This window comes from Filicampus tigris, chromosome 12 (genome assembly GCF_054856515.1).
Source record: "Filicampus tigris isolate MCC_2025a chromosome 12, RoL_Ftig_1.0, whole genome shotgun sequence".
Taxonomy (NCBI): Eukaryota; Metazoa; Chordata; class Actinopteri; order Syngnathiformes; family Syngnathidae; genus Filicampus; species Filicampus tigris.
The window spans coordinates 7793000-7808408 of NC_141228.1; the positions used below are offsets into that span (position 1 = coordinate 7793000).

At 43.1% G+C, this 15409-nt stretch overlaps 1 protein-coding gene across 1 annotated transcript; it reads right to left on the reverse strand.

Moving 5' to 3' along the window:
* Positions 1-3969: 3969 nt before the first annotated feature.
* On the reverse strand, positions 3970-15012 carry mknk2b (MAPK interacting serine/threonine kinase 2b). Its single transcript, XM_086047189.1, has 14 exons — positions 14857-15012; positions 14144-14333; positions 13724-13814; positions 13518-13619; positions 13340-13437; positions 11224-11303; positions 11032-11105; positions 10788-10892; positions 10547-10602; positions 10261-10356; positions 7157-7351; positions 6900-7064; positions 6773-6813; positions 3970-6669 (listed from the first exon to the last, which is right to left on the reverse strand). The coding sequence occupies exons 2-14, from the start codon at positions 14192-14194 to the stop codon at positions 6396-6398; spliced, it is 1428 nt and encodes a 475-aa protein (XP_085903315.1). The 5' UTR covers positions 14195-14333; positions 14857-15012; the 3' UTR covers positions 3970-6395.
* Between the last annotated feature and the right edge of the window lie 397 nt (positions 15013-15409).

Sequence of the window (15409 nt, forward strand, 5' to 3'; positions counted from 1 at the left end):
TCTCGCGTGTCCTCTCGCGTGTTTGTGTGACGTCATGGAGCGTCAAGTGGTCACTGGCCGATGGGAAAAAAAACTTCGTTCCGGAAGTTAGGGTGGGAACACGGCATGTAAACTTTAGCATTAGTGTCGCAAGCCAGCGAGTAAAGCAGTCCCTCTTTCTCCTTAATTAACCTTAGAAGCTTTCATTTAAAACTCGTCTGTAATTATGAGAGCATTACTTGCTACTGGAGTAATCAAATACTGAAACATTTACCTAACCAAATAAACATGTGTAAATGTTCATTCTCAGACTCCCTTATGCGTGGGTGTTGGTGCACTTAAATAGTCAACACTTGTTTTAACAAATTTATTTCACAGGAGCAGGAAGTCTGCTTATCACCAGGTCTGGAAGAGAAGGTTATTCCGTATCACGCAATTACAGCTGGGACAATTTTTAACGAAACACGGCTCACAAAAAGCTAAGAATATTCCACTTTGGGCTTAATTTTCAGGTTGAAAATTAAAATGGAAGTGACCCCCAAACATTCCCCCCCCCCCCCCCCAAGAATATGTTCTATTCAGGACCACCAGTTGAAACACTGCATTCTGATTAATATTGTGTTTGTGGAATATGTTAAGCAGCAAAATGCATCCGTTTTTAGCCATCTCAGGGGATGGCCATTTTGTCACTTCTGTCAGCTGAAAATGGCATCACAGATGCTCAGGGCTCAGATAACGACCAATCATGGCTCAGCTTCAGAAAACAGGAGAGCTGTGATTGGTCGTTACCTGAGCCCTGAGACACCATGATGTCATTTTCAGTCAAAAGTAGTAACAAAATGGCTGCCCCCAGAGATGGCTAAAAACTGGTGGATTAACTCTTATTCCACAAACGCAATATTTATCAGAATGCCTCATTTCAACTAGTGGGCCTGCATAGAACATATTCTTGAAAAAACTATGTTTGGGTTGACTTCCGCTTTAAGCGCCTCATGATTTACAGGATAATTTCGACCTCAATGCACATGTCGAACAGTTACGTTTCAGCGCTTGTTGCACAACTTGCTGCAAGACCTGAATGAAAGCTCCCCTCCTTTGGACAGCCACTTCATGTGTTTTTGGGACTCTTCCAGTCTCAGCTGAAATCTGTTGACGCTGAAAACTCAGGGGCCGCTTCCCTCCAACAAAAGCCGGTTTAAAGCCACACGATGGCGAGGTGCTGTTGCTGTCAACTTGGTCTCACGACACGTGAACTTCAGAACTTTGCTGTTCAGCTCCTCATTAGGGGATCTGTTCTGCGAAAAGTACTAAAACATGGAATAGTTGTACATGTGCATTTAAAACTTTAAAATGTCAAATTAAATTCACCTGTGAAGGTTATAGTGCAATTTGAGGTCACAGTTAAATTGCACCCAAAAGCTGTTTCATTCATCACAAGACATTAAATACTTGATAGACTTATCAAAGTAACTGCACTTAAAGCATGTCTCAGAATTTACTTAATTAGCCTATGAAATAGTCGCCAGAAAGTGCACAAAGAACTTACATTGAGATCCCAAACAGGTTAAAAGAAACGTTTGTGTATACAATTGTTAGTGATAGAAAGGTTTAGGGGGGAAAAAAAAAAAGTAAAAAAGATCCTCGGCGATACCTACCTTCCGCTCACTTAAATAGCTCATGCGCCACCATGTGCGGGCTTTTATGCATTTTCTTTTCCACTCACAAGTGATCCAATTAGGGACAGTTTAACGACCTCATTAGTCACGTGTGCGTTGGGTGTGTCCTGTGATGCAGAGTTGCCTTTTCAAGTAAGAGTACAAAGAAAATCCCATTACCCCACATTTAAAGTGCATTCATAATACAGTATTATGGCGCACTCTATGTTTATGTTATACAGTATTTACACACACACAGTACAGAATAGTACTGTATACCCATAATCAATTGCTCAGAGTTTCAAATGTATACGTACAACAATACGAAGATCCGCAAGAGGGCGACAGTCACTACTGTCCCGATCCTTGACTGTCAGTCACGCCCAATGAAGACTGTACAAAGGTCACATTGCTGTTGCATCAGTTAATTCCCTTCCTCCTGCCCTATTACGTTTGCCATGTCACTAAACATGTTGTGCAATCAAGTGGGTTTAACCCTTTCATCAGAAATGTTGTCTATTAATGCTAAGAGTCAATATTATCGACACAATGAATAGGTGGTAAAGTTTAGAAATGTGTTCTCATCCTTGCCTTTTTACTTTATGTCTTGGTCATTGTACTGCAACTAATTTTCAAGGTGTTTGCAATCTTGTGGTCTGGCCCATTTTTTATGTGGTCAGGTGTCAAACTCAAGGCCTGAGGGCCAAATATGACCCACCACATTATTCTATGTGGCTGGCAAAGTCAATGTGTGTAAACTTTCATGATTCTTGCTGAAGTCTGTAGCACAATTTCAAATAAGTAACAACTTTCAAAATTTGATAGCATGTTTTTGTTAGGTGGCACGGTGGTTGACTGGTTAGCATGTCCACCTCACGGTTCAGAGGTCGTGGGTTCGATCCCGGCCCCGGCCTCCCTGTGTGGAGTTTGCATGTTCTCCCCGTGCCTGCGTGGGTTTTCTCCGGGTACTCCGATTTCCTCCCACATTCCAAAAACATGCATGGTTGGTTGGACACTCTAAATTGCCCCTAGTTGTGATTGTGAGTGTGAATGTTTGTTTGTCTCTGTGTGCCCTGCGATTGGCTGGCAACCAATTCAGGGTGTCCCCCGCCTGCTGCCCGAAGACAGCTGGGATAGGCTCCAGCACTCTCTGGGGCCCATGGCTTGTGCTGTAAGATGTGTCAGGAAAAGCCTACTAGAACATCTGAAATGGATTTGCCGTTATTCAGAGACACTTTAAATGGTGCCAAGTGTATGCTTCTCTAACATGAGTTTGAATGTTATTAGTTAATTGTGAACACAGGCACATCCCAGTAGTATTTTGATTTATCCTGGTCTCTTTTTTTCTCTCAGAAAAACCTGACATTTGAGTGGTGTGTACATTTTTATATCCACTGATGCTTTCCTTCACCGCCACCTTTGCTTTATTGACTGGTTTACAGAAATAAATACATAAGTTAAACATAATACGGTTTTTCATGTGTGGATACTTTTGGCAAAGTGTGCCGGTTTCTTTGGCTTGAACATCTATCCCAAAAATGTCTGTGCGTGTGTCTACCTGCATTCACACCAAAGACCTTGAAAGTAAGTCACATGACACCAAGGAGAGAAAACTATTGTAACTATTGTTACCATCAGTTTAGACATTAGTGGCCGTGTGACGAGTTATTTTGAACGGACAGTTGATTTATACTCTACTCACGTTTTTGAGATACTGTATGTAAATTTATAGCAGCATTCCATATTTCTCTTCTTGATTGCTGTTTTTAACCACATAAAGGTAACTCAGGGTAGCATTATGTAGCCAAATCATTTCCCGTCAGCACACACAAGGCCATGGCTCTTGCAGCAGGTTGCATCAGTCATGTATGGTAAGGCCCTCCCGTGGAAAACCCCATTGGCATTCTGACGACTGACATTAAAGTAGAACCACATACAAGTCATAGTCCAGGGAAGGGTAACGTGAGCTGGTATTAACTTACAGCCAATGACACGTGACAGCTCAAATATTAGTGAGTGTGACTGATAAGATGATTTACTGCAAACAATTACCGTAGTAGGCATGGCCTCATCCTTGGGCAAAAGATAATGTTAATGTGAAACTGGTGAGGAAGGAGGTCGCACATGCCAAGTATCTACTATCCAGCCAAGTCCTTTAAACTTTACAGGAAATCAATGAGCACAATGATTAATAGATATCACACAGACACGTGAGTTTTTAAAAGCATTTTATTGCCTTTTTTTTTTTTTTTTAGAAAAACAATACAAAATTGTGGAACAACTGTTTTGAGTGTTGCCTTGAGTGAACTGCAATCATTCACATGGTACAGTAAAGTGCTTATCTTAAATCAAATTTATTTTGGACTTTAAGGATGCATTTATTCCAAACTTCTTCCCCCAAAAGGCATCGAGATGGTGTTAAAATCAGGCATTGGCTGTCATGCCTCAGCTCAAGGACTGTTTATCCGCCACAGGCAGAATTGTTTGCCTCATTCTTGAGTTCAGTTAGGAAGGCTTTGATAAGTATTGCTGGATTGTAAATTCTTTGCCTGTGGACTACATTCAAATTCTGTGACGGGTTGACACTGTCCACATGAATGAATTGAACACTTGTGCACATCAAAAGGACAAACATAAAAAGTGAGCGCCTTAGAATAGAACTTACTCCCCATAAGACAGTCTTAAAACAACTGCTATTTCACCAAAAAGTAGAAATGATCATGACCAAGAACTCATTTTATACCAGACAGGATCTTGAGTATGGCCCTTTGTGTGCATATGTGATTACAAGTATCAAACCCAGTCCAAAAGTTGTGATGCTCGAAGGAGAACAAAAAAAAAAAAAAAAAAAAATACTGAACTGTATCAGGCGTTTTAAAAACCCCAAAAGATTGCCTTAATCATCAGATTTAGCAAAGTCGTTTCCCAAATAGAGAAGAAACAGCTGCATATACAAATTCAAGTCTTATTATAAGACATAAAATCCCATGATGATGCATCTGTAGGTGGTTTGGAACGCTATTACAGTGTCCTGTTATCAGCAGAGTGGATCCTTTACCAAAAAGGGAACCATTTCCAGAGTACCATTACTTCAGTGCTGGTAGTGGATCATCAGCACCTGTCTGCTAGTTTATGACACATGTTCCCATGTGCCAGGTCATGACTTGAACCCTCTTTAGTGAAACGGACCTAGTCGCTTTTCACTGTCTATCACAGTCTCAGAATGAACTTTTACCTCATTCGAGAAGAAAAGAATTATTGCCAACTCGTGAACATTAAAACAAATACAACATAACTGTCTGGGCAAGAACGCTCCAGCTCAACTAAAACTTCTGCCGACTTTCATACTCACAACTTAACATACATTAAACAAACATAGGAAACCAGCCGGTGCTTCACCTGAACTCAACCGCACCTCCTTGACAAATCGCCAACATAAAAAAAGTTTAAAAAAAAAAAAGCCATACAAAAATTAAAGGAAAAATGGCACATTCACATGGAGTTTTAAGATGAAAAAATAAGGTAAACATAATACAGCTACATATTTGTGAAGACTTTTTTTGTTTGTTTTTGCGGAATGTTCTTCCTTTTTTTTTTTTTTTTTTTTTAATTTTTTAGGCTGTAGGGGGGAAAAACGGTCTCCAATTACGTCAATATTTGGAAATGGATGTCTAATTAAAAATAAGACAATGCATTAAAAATGCTGATGGTTCAAATAAGTGTATTCAATTTATGACGAGGTCATATTGGCCAAAATGTGCTTTTCAAACCCTGCGGAAGAGGGAATTCTAACCTTCAGTGCCAAAAATATAAAGGTTAGTGCTGACGCATTCATTGATTTGCATACTAAAAAAAATACAAAACTGAAAAACCATAAGCACTGGGTGTGGCTGTGGGACAAATATAAAAAATAAAAAAAAAATAAAATAAAACATCTCAATTTTACTGTGATCATTATTCCGGGCAACATATCAGACATTGTTCATGGCTGCCAAGTCATTTTCGGGGGCGACCAAATACAGTAATACTTTCGACCCTAGATACTGAACAGTATGGCAACTGATCATACAGCATTGAGCCAAACTGTATATACATTACTGCACTAATTGCATCATGGCTGGCAGTATACACACATTCTCTGCTCTTGGAGCTTTAATCGCATAGCCACTAAGCCGAATCGATTCCAAAACTCTTTGCTTCAAATGGAAAACAAAAAGAAAATAAATAGCTTTAAAGATTCCCCAGCCACACAATAACTGCACCAGGCACAGACAGCATTGGCTTACAGCTCTTCCACCCCCCCTATATACACCTTCATCTTGGCATATTGCATATGCTTGTATGTATGTGCAAATTGGTCATTCGTGCATATACATACAGGCAAAGAGAACATTCCAGACAACTTAATTCACAGTGGATCCAGTTGTAACGCGGGAGCAGCACGAGAGTTTGTCCTTTGGTGTCTGAGCTTAGTCGAAAACATAAGTGTTGAGAGAAAAGGGGAGTGGGGAAACTTAGAAAACACTTCTCTCAACCTCCCTCCCCCAAAACCTGGATGTGCATCTGTATTTGCAGGCCCTGGGCTGATGTGCTTCAGAAGTGCTGCAGAAGGTCAAAAGGCATTTAGAAGAGCTGCGGTCTCCCCTTTACAGCGAGGCAGAAAGAGCCCGAATGGCGAGGGACCAAGGCCAGCTAGAGTCAAAGACGGGCAAGGAGAGGAGCAGGTCTTCGCAGAAGGTCTGAGGTCAACGTTGACAAAATTCAGGCACAGTCCCCCACAATAACAAGAGGGGCCAAGAGCTGACGCAACTCGGCAGCAGACACGGGGCCGCCCTTGGGCTGGCTGCTGCGCTGCCTTCGCCTGGCCAGCTGCGAGTTGGAAGGAGGAGAGAGGCGCATGGAAGAGCCGGCAGCAGTGACCACAAAGGGGGTCTCCAGCTGCTGCTGCTCCTCCATGCCATCCTGTTCGGCTAGCTGCCGGTTCACAGCCATGGCCTTGTCCGCAAAGAATGTCAGATCCCTCGCATTGCTGCTTCTGAGGAACAGAAGTAAGGACATGAGTTTCGCAGGGTATAAAAAGGTGCTGCATTTAAGATAAATAAATAAATACATAAAACATGCATGGCCAACTGCCTCACCTCTGATGAAACACCGGTGCAGGCCAAGTGTCAGATGCACCCTAAGAAAGAAGACAAGCCCATTAGAATGTATATTCCTCCATTATAACACCAAATTACAGAGGTAGCATGGTGGCTTGACACTCACCCCCTGCACCCAGGGGTGCTGCAGCACCTGGCTAGCGCTAAGGCGATTTTTGGCATCCCGAACCAGTAGTCTGGATATAAGGTCTTTGGCACTTGAGGCGATATGAGCCCAGTCTTTATCAGGAAACTCATACTTTCCTTCCTGAATACTTTCAAACAGGGTGTTCTACGGAAGGAGAAGAGCAGTTTTGTTTACATCAAAAATTAGACCAACGAAAAACATTTGAAAAAGTCTGAGCGATTCTTCCATAATCTCACCTGGCACCTGTGGCAGGGTTCCCCCATTTCCCAGCCACAGTCACCCCCGCAGTGGCCTACAAAAGGTGGGTAACCACTCAGCATGATGTACAAGATGACTCCCAGGCTCCAGAGATCACAACGCTTGTCATAAATAGTGGCCTCCTCGCTGAAGGCCTCGACCACCTCGGGTGCCATGTACTCTGCAGAGCCACACTGATGGAAAGAAAGAACACATCAGTTAGCCACAGGCTTGGAAAAAAGCAGCACACATGAAGAGAGAAGTGTTTTCTTTAGCTGCTGCTGCACACATTCCGCAGTTCAGCTGACACCTCGTGGTGAAGCTAGAGGCCTAAACTGGGGTGACCTGTGAGAGTCACATGCTTATCTCGAAAAAGATGGGCCAGTTTAAAAAAAAAAAAAAAAAAAAGGCACCGCGCAGCTTTACTCTGTGTGGCAAGTGAAAACATGTTGTGCAACATCCCTGCACAGCATCAAACGGGGCAGGTTTGCAGGAACATTGAGTCACAACTTGGACCATCCAGCTGCACACAGTACACAGTGGACTGAGGGCAAAAGCAGGCAGGCTCTGACGTTGCCTTGTTATGTATCCAAGACAAGAATTAGGCCAAACACTGAGCCCAGCAAAGAGGATTGGCCATCCTGCAGAACCACAGACTGGGCCGAGCCCTTACCAGTTACATAACTTGAAAGCACAAACGCCAAGTGGTGCCTTAATGGAACAAAAGAGGAGCAGGTCACTAGTTCACATCTTCATTCAACAATTCTATTGTGCCCATTCACTTATAAGCCCTTAGCTAAAAATAAATCAAATAATATGTGCAATTTGGCTTGGAAACCCAGGACAACTCAGCTCTCCTTTCATCTGTTGGGGGCATGTTTACAGTGAGCAAGACTTATTGCACAACATCCCGGCAGCTCCTCCTCCATATTTATGACATGAAATGTGCTGCACAGGAACCTGAGCTCAGACAAAGCAGCTTCTGTCGTAGGAAAAAAATCCCAACCCCCACATTTCTACCATCAACATGTCTGGAAAGCCTGCCTCAACAGACAAAAACTGGCAAAAACAAAAAATGCTTCCCAAAAACGTGGCCAACTAAAAAGGGTTGAGTTGGTTTGGTCCACTGGCAGCTTCTGCGGATAACATGGGAAAGGGCCAGTGAAATAAGTGCATCGAGGCTAACAAACCCGCAGAAGCAGTATATCCGGTGCCCACTCAAACTTTTCTTCATGTGCTGTTCAAAATGCAAGCTGGGGCTTTCCCGTGACCATGTGACTAGTCATCCCATAATGACGCCACTTCATGTTCCAAAGCCCTGAGGTTGGTAAACAAGATTACCTGGTGAGGCTTTAGAGGAACTTGCAAATGGGACAGCAGCCATAACTGCTTCGATTTTGGCTCAATCGGGCTGCTTGTTTGCAACGCCTCCGTTTCCTGTTCCAGCCATCTCCCAAATACTGCACGTGAGAGATTTGATATTCGAGCAGCCTCGCTTATTTTATGCTGGACTGACAGACCCCTGTTGAGATTTCTTGGTAAGCAATATTTAGCCTTTTCCTAGAAAGGTTCATCCAACCTACATAGCTCATCATTCTAAACTTCTAACTAAATGGTGCAAAAGCCTTGAACAAAAATGATATACTAAACAGCTCCACAGATAAATGCAGTAGATGCAAAAATTATGTAAACGTTGTGCAGCAGCAACTCTACAAATGCAGCATGAGTGGGGGCAGACAGATGAAAATCAGATAACATTGTTCCTGAGACCAAGGCAAAGAGGGAAAAAAAAAATAAAAAACACAAGCTAGGGCGCATGAGCAGGCCAACCCCCGACCCCCTCCTCTCCCACTCATCTAAGCCAATCATATCTCAGTTGCTAGGTATGGGAGGGGGACATAAAAACATTCTAGAACAAACCTTGTTTATCTCCTTTGTATAAAGTACACTACAAAAATGTAGGCTTGGGGTCATGGGACATTAAATAAGCAGAGATAGGATGAATGTCTCCACACTGCCTCACAGGTTTGTACCTGGTTTTGTAAACACTCAACAGAACATGGCCTTGGAAGTTCCTCTCCGGTACATTACAAGGCTTTTACCGCTTCCTAAAACCTTTGCAGTAAGTCACTTTTTTTTTTCTTTTTATATACAAGCACATTGAACTGTATAGGGCTCTCCATTCACTGGTTTCTCAATAGGAAGATGAAGTTAGCCCCCAACACAAAACATTCCTGCAGGCTAAAGCACACCCTCCTCCACCTGCTCTCACCCATCTATCAAGTACACTCAGACTACACACAGACTGCCTGTGTCAACACATGGCAAAAGCCAGAACCATTAGATGGCAAGCGTCCCAATTTTCTCGGCACTTTGCTTTGAAGCATTCGCGTCGATGTTTTGACAACGGTGCGGGTCGAACAATCATAACCTCAAACTCTTGGACCTGAATATTTACAACTGATAAGTAGGACGTGTACCTTACACTGAGGGATATCTAGCAGGGAACTGCTGATAGCATAACGTTGATAAGGTAAAAAGAATGCTGCCAGGCTGGGACAATGAAAAACTGATCAGTGGGCTGTGCATAACACCATCCAGCATGACCAATGGGCAGGCGGCCTAGACTTGATAAAAGGCAGTTTAAAGCCCGAAAGCACAGCGCTTATCTACATTGAAAAGGCAACTGCGCAGAGGAAAGGAACAAAACAACGACTAACCCGAGACTCAACATTAGATTTGCACAATTTCACAAGTGGGTCAAAGTTGTATTTTCTTTATTATTTTTTTTTCAAACTTCCCCACCAAACAAATTGTCCCTCAAAAAAATCCACTTTGCAAAGACACTACCAATCATATACGCAGTCTGCACTTTCTGCTGTCTTTGCACCTCTGAAGAGGCTGAACTGTATTTTGTTGGATCCGTACTTGTACTCTGCGCAATGGCAAAGATGAATGCAATCTCATCTATTGTATTACAATATGTTTGAGCCTAATGACTCTCGTCCAAGTTCTGGATGGCCACACCCCACATGTGCGGATCCTTGTAGCACATTACCATGATAATTTATAGAACGTGACCAAAAGTTAATCATGAACTTACAGGCGTGAGGAGCTCCGGGGTGGAGATGGGTGAGCTGTCGCTGTTCAGTTTGATACCACTGCCCAGGTCAAAGTCACAAATCTTAACCGGGGAAATCTGGGAGAGGAATACACGATTAGAATAAAGATCTCATATCATCCTGTTAAATCATTCGTGACCTAAGGACAATTGTAGATCCCTTTGCACACTATCTTTACCTGGACTGTAATCACTGTACTAGAGTAGCTTGCCCGTCTATTTATCAACACATAATTGAACTAGACAGAACATATACACACACACTCACCTTGTCTGCACTTTCACAGAGGATGTTTTCAGGTTTGAGGTCTCTGTGTGCCATTCCTGGAAATGAACATGCCACAGTCATGCTTCTGGGTAGTGTATCACAGCCAAAGCAATAAGCAAATATCCAAAATGTGAATATCAAAATGCAAAAACAATTCAAATGAGTATTAAGAATGTCACCAGGAGGACACATTGTCTCCTTTGTAACTTTCAGGGGTAAGGATTTGCGAGTGTGTGCTCACCCTTGTTATGCAGGAAGTCCAGAGCACTAGCAATGTCCTGCACGACAACTCTGGCTTCCTGCTCACTGAAGTGCTGCCTCTTGTGAATGTGTGCCAAAATCGACCCTAATCGGAGGGAACACGAGAATATCAGATACAGCAGTCACATGAGGCAGAAAAAAAAAAAAAAAAAAGGCATGCCAGGCGTTTTACATGGTAAGATAAAATGAAATGAGTGGTGTGCGAACGGCTGCAATTCACTGACCTCCTCTGAGCTTTTCAAACACCAGATAGAATTTGTCTTCTTCTTCAAAGAACTCCACCAATTCCAGGATGTTGCTAAGCAAAGAGAGAAGATGCAGCCAGTCAAGCAAAGTGCCTTCTGCCTAAACGTGCGTTCATTTTAGTTGTATTTACACATTTTCATTTAGTTTTCTATCGTGAGTACGATCACTACCTGTGGCCCTGGCACTGGTAGAGCATTTCAACCTCACGAAAGACACGGCTGCGGCTGTGGCCTGGTCTTTTTTCAATTATCTGAAAGAAAATGCAAACAGTATTTTAGTTGACTGGTAAGGGGAGAAGGTCATAAACTGTAGTTAAAAATAAAGGCCATATGCAGAATGGTATGCTTAACTTTGTGGACATGCCCCCTCACTGCAGCCCAAAATCCTACATGTGTCCACAGAGAGTAGATTACATGTTCCATATGTGGTGCCAAGTTAAGAGCAGACCTTCATTTCCCCTGCTTCCCAAAAGGCACCCCACCCTGTGACACACTTGCAAAGATACTTTAACCTACTTTCAATGCTGGCAGCAAAGCCATGATAATGAACAAAGTCAAAGAGCATCTCTATATTTAGTACCATGTGTCAGTCTTATTTAAATCTTAAGTGCGCTTGCGCTTAAGTATTGCTCATTTGAAACATTCCGTGGGCTCATCCCAAACTGTTTACGGTAAAAACAAAACATGCTTTCTAAATATAACTGTGCTCTGCCATGGAGGGCTTAACCACCGAGGGGCCACCATCAGTTGAGCGTCATGCCAAGAGCACGATAGACTGCTGACCCCAAATCAAAAGGGCTGAATGTTCCAGTCCTGGACAGTTATTGTTTGCTTGGATGTTGTGTAGGTTTCTCTTCCTGGTAGCTGGATTACAGTTGTTTTTGAAGAGCACTATTGCTATGCGTCTAGGATTAATGCACAGACAAGAGCGCTGTGAGCATTCCAAAGCCCCTTGCACTCATCCAGTCTGAGTCAGCAGCACAAATTAGCACAATAGTTCATAAAACAGGTGAGCCAATAAAACACCCATAAACATCTACTGTATATCTCCATCCATTGATCCATCCACACACACACACACACACACACACACACACACACACACACACACACACACACACACACACACACACACACACACACACACACACACACACACACACACACACACACACACACACACACACACACACACACACACACACACACACACACACACACACACACACACACTAGGGTGTTGAGATTTATGCTGCAAAGCAAGAGGGTCAAAAAAACATCTGAGCCAGGGGAGTTGTAAAATATGCGCAGTCTGCTGCTTGTACTTTGTGAAGCTTTGTTACAATTGCAACACAAGGAGACCACACTTGCAACTCGCCTGTCTGGGGGATGAGGGGGATGGTAGACGGGACATCTGGCAGGAGCAGTCTGAGCCCCCTTTCAACAAGCAAATGACCTACTCCACACGCTTCCTCCCCCAGAATGACAAAGTCCCATGGGGATCCACCAACGCGTCACAGCGTAAACAACAGCAACAGATCGCCATCGCATGACCAAACGCTTGGCCTCAAGCCTTCTTAATTATTCACCTCTATGATATAGATACAGGATGTGCTCTGTAGGGAACCAACTAAATGATTTTGCTTGCATAAATATGCAAAAAAGGCTGTGGATGCAAGCATACGTCTTAATATCCAGGTGGATTTGTGCATTTGGCGTCAGGAAATAATGTTCAGAAAAACACTGCACTTGAGACATTTGCGTCGAGAAAAAGATTTTGAAATGTTTTGCTTCCTCATGTGAGCATATAGTTTTCAAAAAGGGAAGTCGAGGCGTGTCTTTAAAAGTGAAAAAAATGTGACTGCAGAGAGCAAAAACAGGAATAAAACCATGTAAACACCATGGTTCACAATGTTCAACCAGCGCCACCCACACCCCTCCTCTTCTATAAGAGGGTTTTGTTTTGGCAGCACACAATGTTCTCTCTCTACCTCTCTCTCTCAGAGCATCCACTCACGAGGCAATAGGAGTGGAATGAATGGGAGGGTATATCCCTCCCTGCTCTGTGATAGGCTAACTGCAAGTAAAAACAGCCAGGGGAGTGTCTGCTGACTGCAGCTAATTCCAGAGCAGCGGTAGCACACAAAGAGAGTCATGTGGCAGCCAATGTAAAGAGTTGAATATCCTGCTTTCGCACCAAAACTTCCTTCAACAAAAGACTTCAATAATAAACATATTGTACATTTAGACACGGCTGTGTGTGTGTGTGTGTGTGTGTGTGTCTTACCTTGACAGCATATTCTTTGTTGGTTATAAGGTTTATGCATGTTTGCACCCTGGCATAGGCACCCTCTCCCAGTACTTCATCCTGCAGTCTGTATACATCTGCGAGAGTTGAATCTTAAGCATTCTGTTCACGCGATAGAATTTTACATCAAGCCACAGTCCACAGAAAATTACCTTACCCTCAAATCGTCCAGAGAAACTGTCGGTTGCCCTGCAACGCTTCTTCTTCTTGCTTCTCTTCTTGGCATCAGGGATGTCTATGGGCTGGCTGGAAGGTATATCTGTCACAATAAGGACTACATTAATACAAAGCTCAGTAATTGTTAAGGCGATGAAGCAGCCGCACTGAAATGGGTCACTGTACAACTAATGCATTAATACCCACCATGCCTTGGGGAGGAATCAAAATCAAATGTTGAATCAATAAGATGAGATCCATTTTTGGTGAAGTCATCTGTCGCAAAAGGATTTTGGCCCTGGAAAGTAAGATACTGAAATAAGCAAAGAGCAACAATTTCCTCAATAGATCAACTCCTTTGGTTCATCTGCACTGAGCTAGAATCAAACAAGAGCAGCTATTGGGCCTGAAATACTGTAGACTTAACATCAGACTACAATACAGTCACAGGAGGGTCTTCAACTTGCTGAATCGAGTTGTATGCCCTATTTCATTCATGCAGCTGGATAGCCTCGTGCATTAATTGTCATAAGGTGAGTTATGAACAAATGTGTTGATCGTTAGCAGTTCTCTTAAACGCGTGCAATAAGCCACACACGCACACAAGCACACTCACACTGAACAAACCTTAAAAGAGCGGTGGAATCCAGTGACTTCGGTGATCTTATTTTGCACCATTTTGCTTTTATTTGGGCGATTTGTTGTTGGAGGACGCGCGGCTGCTGCGGCAGTGGTGTCTGGCCTATCCGATTGCACTTTCTCCGAAACCGAGGGGTTTCCGAGACAGTTGCAAGTGATCACACTGGTGAGGGCAGCCCTGCGGACAACGCAAACATGCATCGCTATTACCTCGGAAACACTGCAAAATATCGCAAATATAGTTTATGTGTATATGTATATACAAGTTAATTACCCGTGTAGATGGATACTGTATCCAGGTATTCAAAATACCCAAATCCGGCCATGCATACCAATTAATTGGCAAAGGTAACTCATCATATTTTCGGCACAAAGTAATGGGCTTAAAAAAATACGACGTAACGCTAACTTGAGCGAAGCCTTGTACAAGCTAAACAGCGCGTGCTAAACTAAAAGCTAGCCGCGTAGCAGCTGACTTGAAGTTGCCTTTTAGTGTTCCGTGCTGGTTTTTAGTAACCAACGCCAGACATCAAGAAAAAAATTACTTGATAATTTTCTAACATTGTCCGTACATCATATACAAGATTTAAAGCCAAATAAACCATTTACACACTTGGTGGTCCGCGTAATCAACAGTCATCGAAAAAAACGGGTCATGTTTTACTTAAAAAGACTACAAAACACGAGAGGGATGCACTTACCTAATTGTTAATTTTACAGCTCCAGCGTTAGCGTCTTGATCGGATCCACTGCTTGGGCAGCCGCAGAGGACGGTCGCGTGGGGGGTGAGGCCGATTGAAGGGACGTGAAAGGTGTCAGATTCGCAGCAGCTGCAGCCTTTTTATAACCTCATGGCTGACTCCTCCTTGGTCACGCCCCCAACTCCTTCCCGTTGCGTCAGCAGGCTAGAGGGATCACGTGTTTTCTAGAAGCGGGCCTCAGTGGCCGCGTTCCATTTCGTATTACCGGGACGCCGTTCATTATTCTACAAGGCAAAAATTGTAACCAGACACTATTCAGTTGAGAGACGATTTATATATGGTGCCATGTTTATTTGGAGGCATATTTACATAGGTTTTGTATAAGTCTGCATATCTGCACTGGTCTTAGGAGGAAAGTATTGCGGAAGAGATAATGTTGACACAAACGAAATGGTACCGTACCACATAGCAGTGTTTTGTTCCAGTAGCCCTACAAACCAAACCAGCACGTCATTGTGATGTATCTGCTCAGGGGAGGAGAGACAGTTGGCTG

What these genes read in the sequence shown, in the direction of transcription:
- mknk2b (XM_086047189.1), bottom strand. Translation starts at nt 14,194, where the DNA reads ATGGTGCAAAATAAGATCACCGAAGTCACTGGATTCCACCGCTCTTTT. An exon ending in GTTTGAAAAGCTCAGAGGAG is followed by an intron (nt 10,893 to 11,031) that starts GTCAGTGAATTG and finishes CCCTCCGATTAG; the next exon opens with GGTCGATTTTGGCACACATT. An exon ending in AACCCTGCCACAGGTGCCAG is followed by an intron (nt 7,065 to 7,156) that starts GTGAGATTATGG and finishes CTCCTTCCGTAG; the next exon opens with AACACCCTGTTTGAAAGTAT.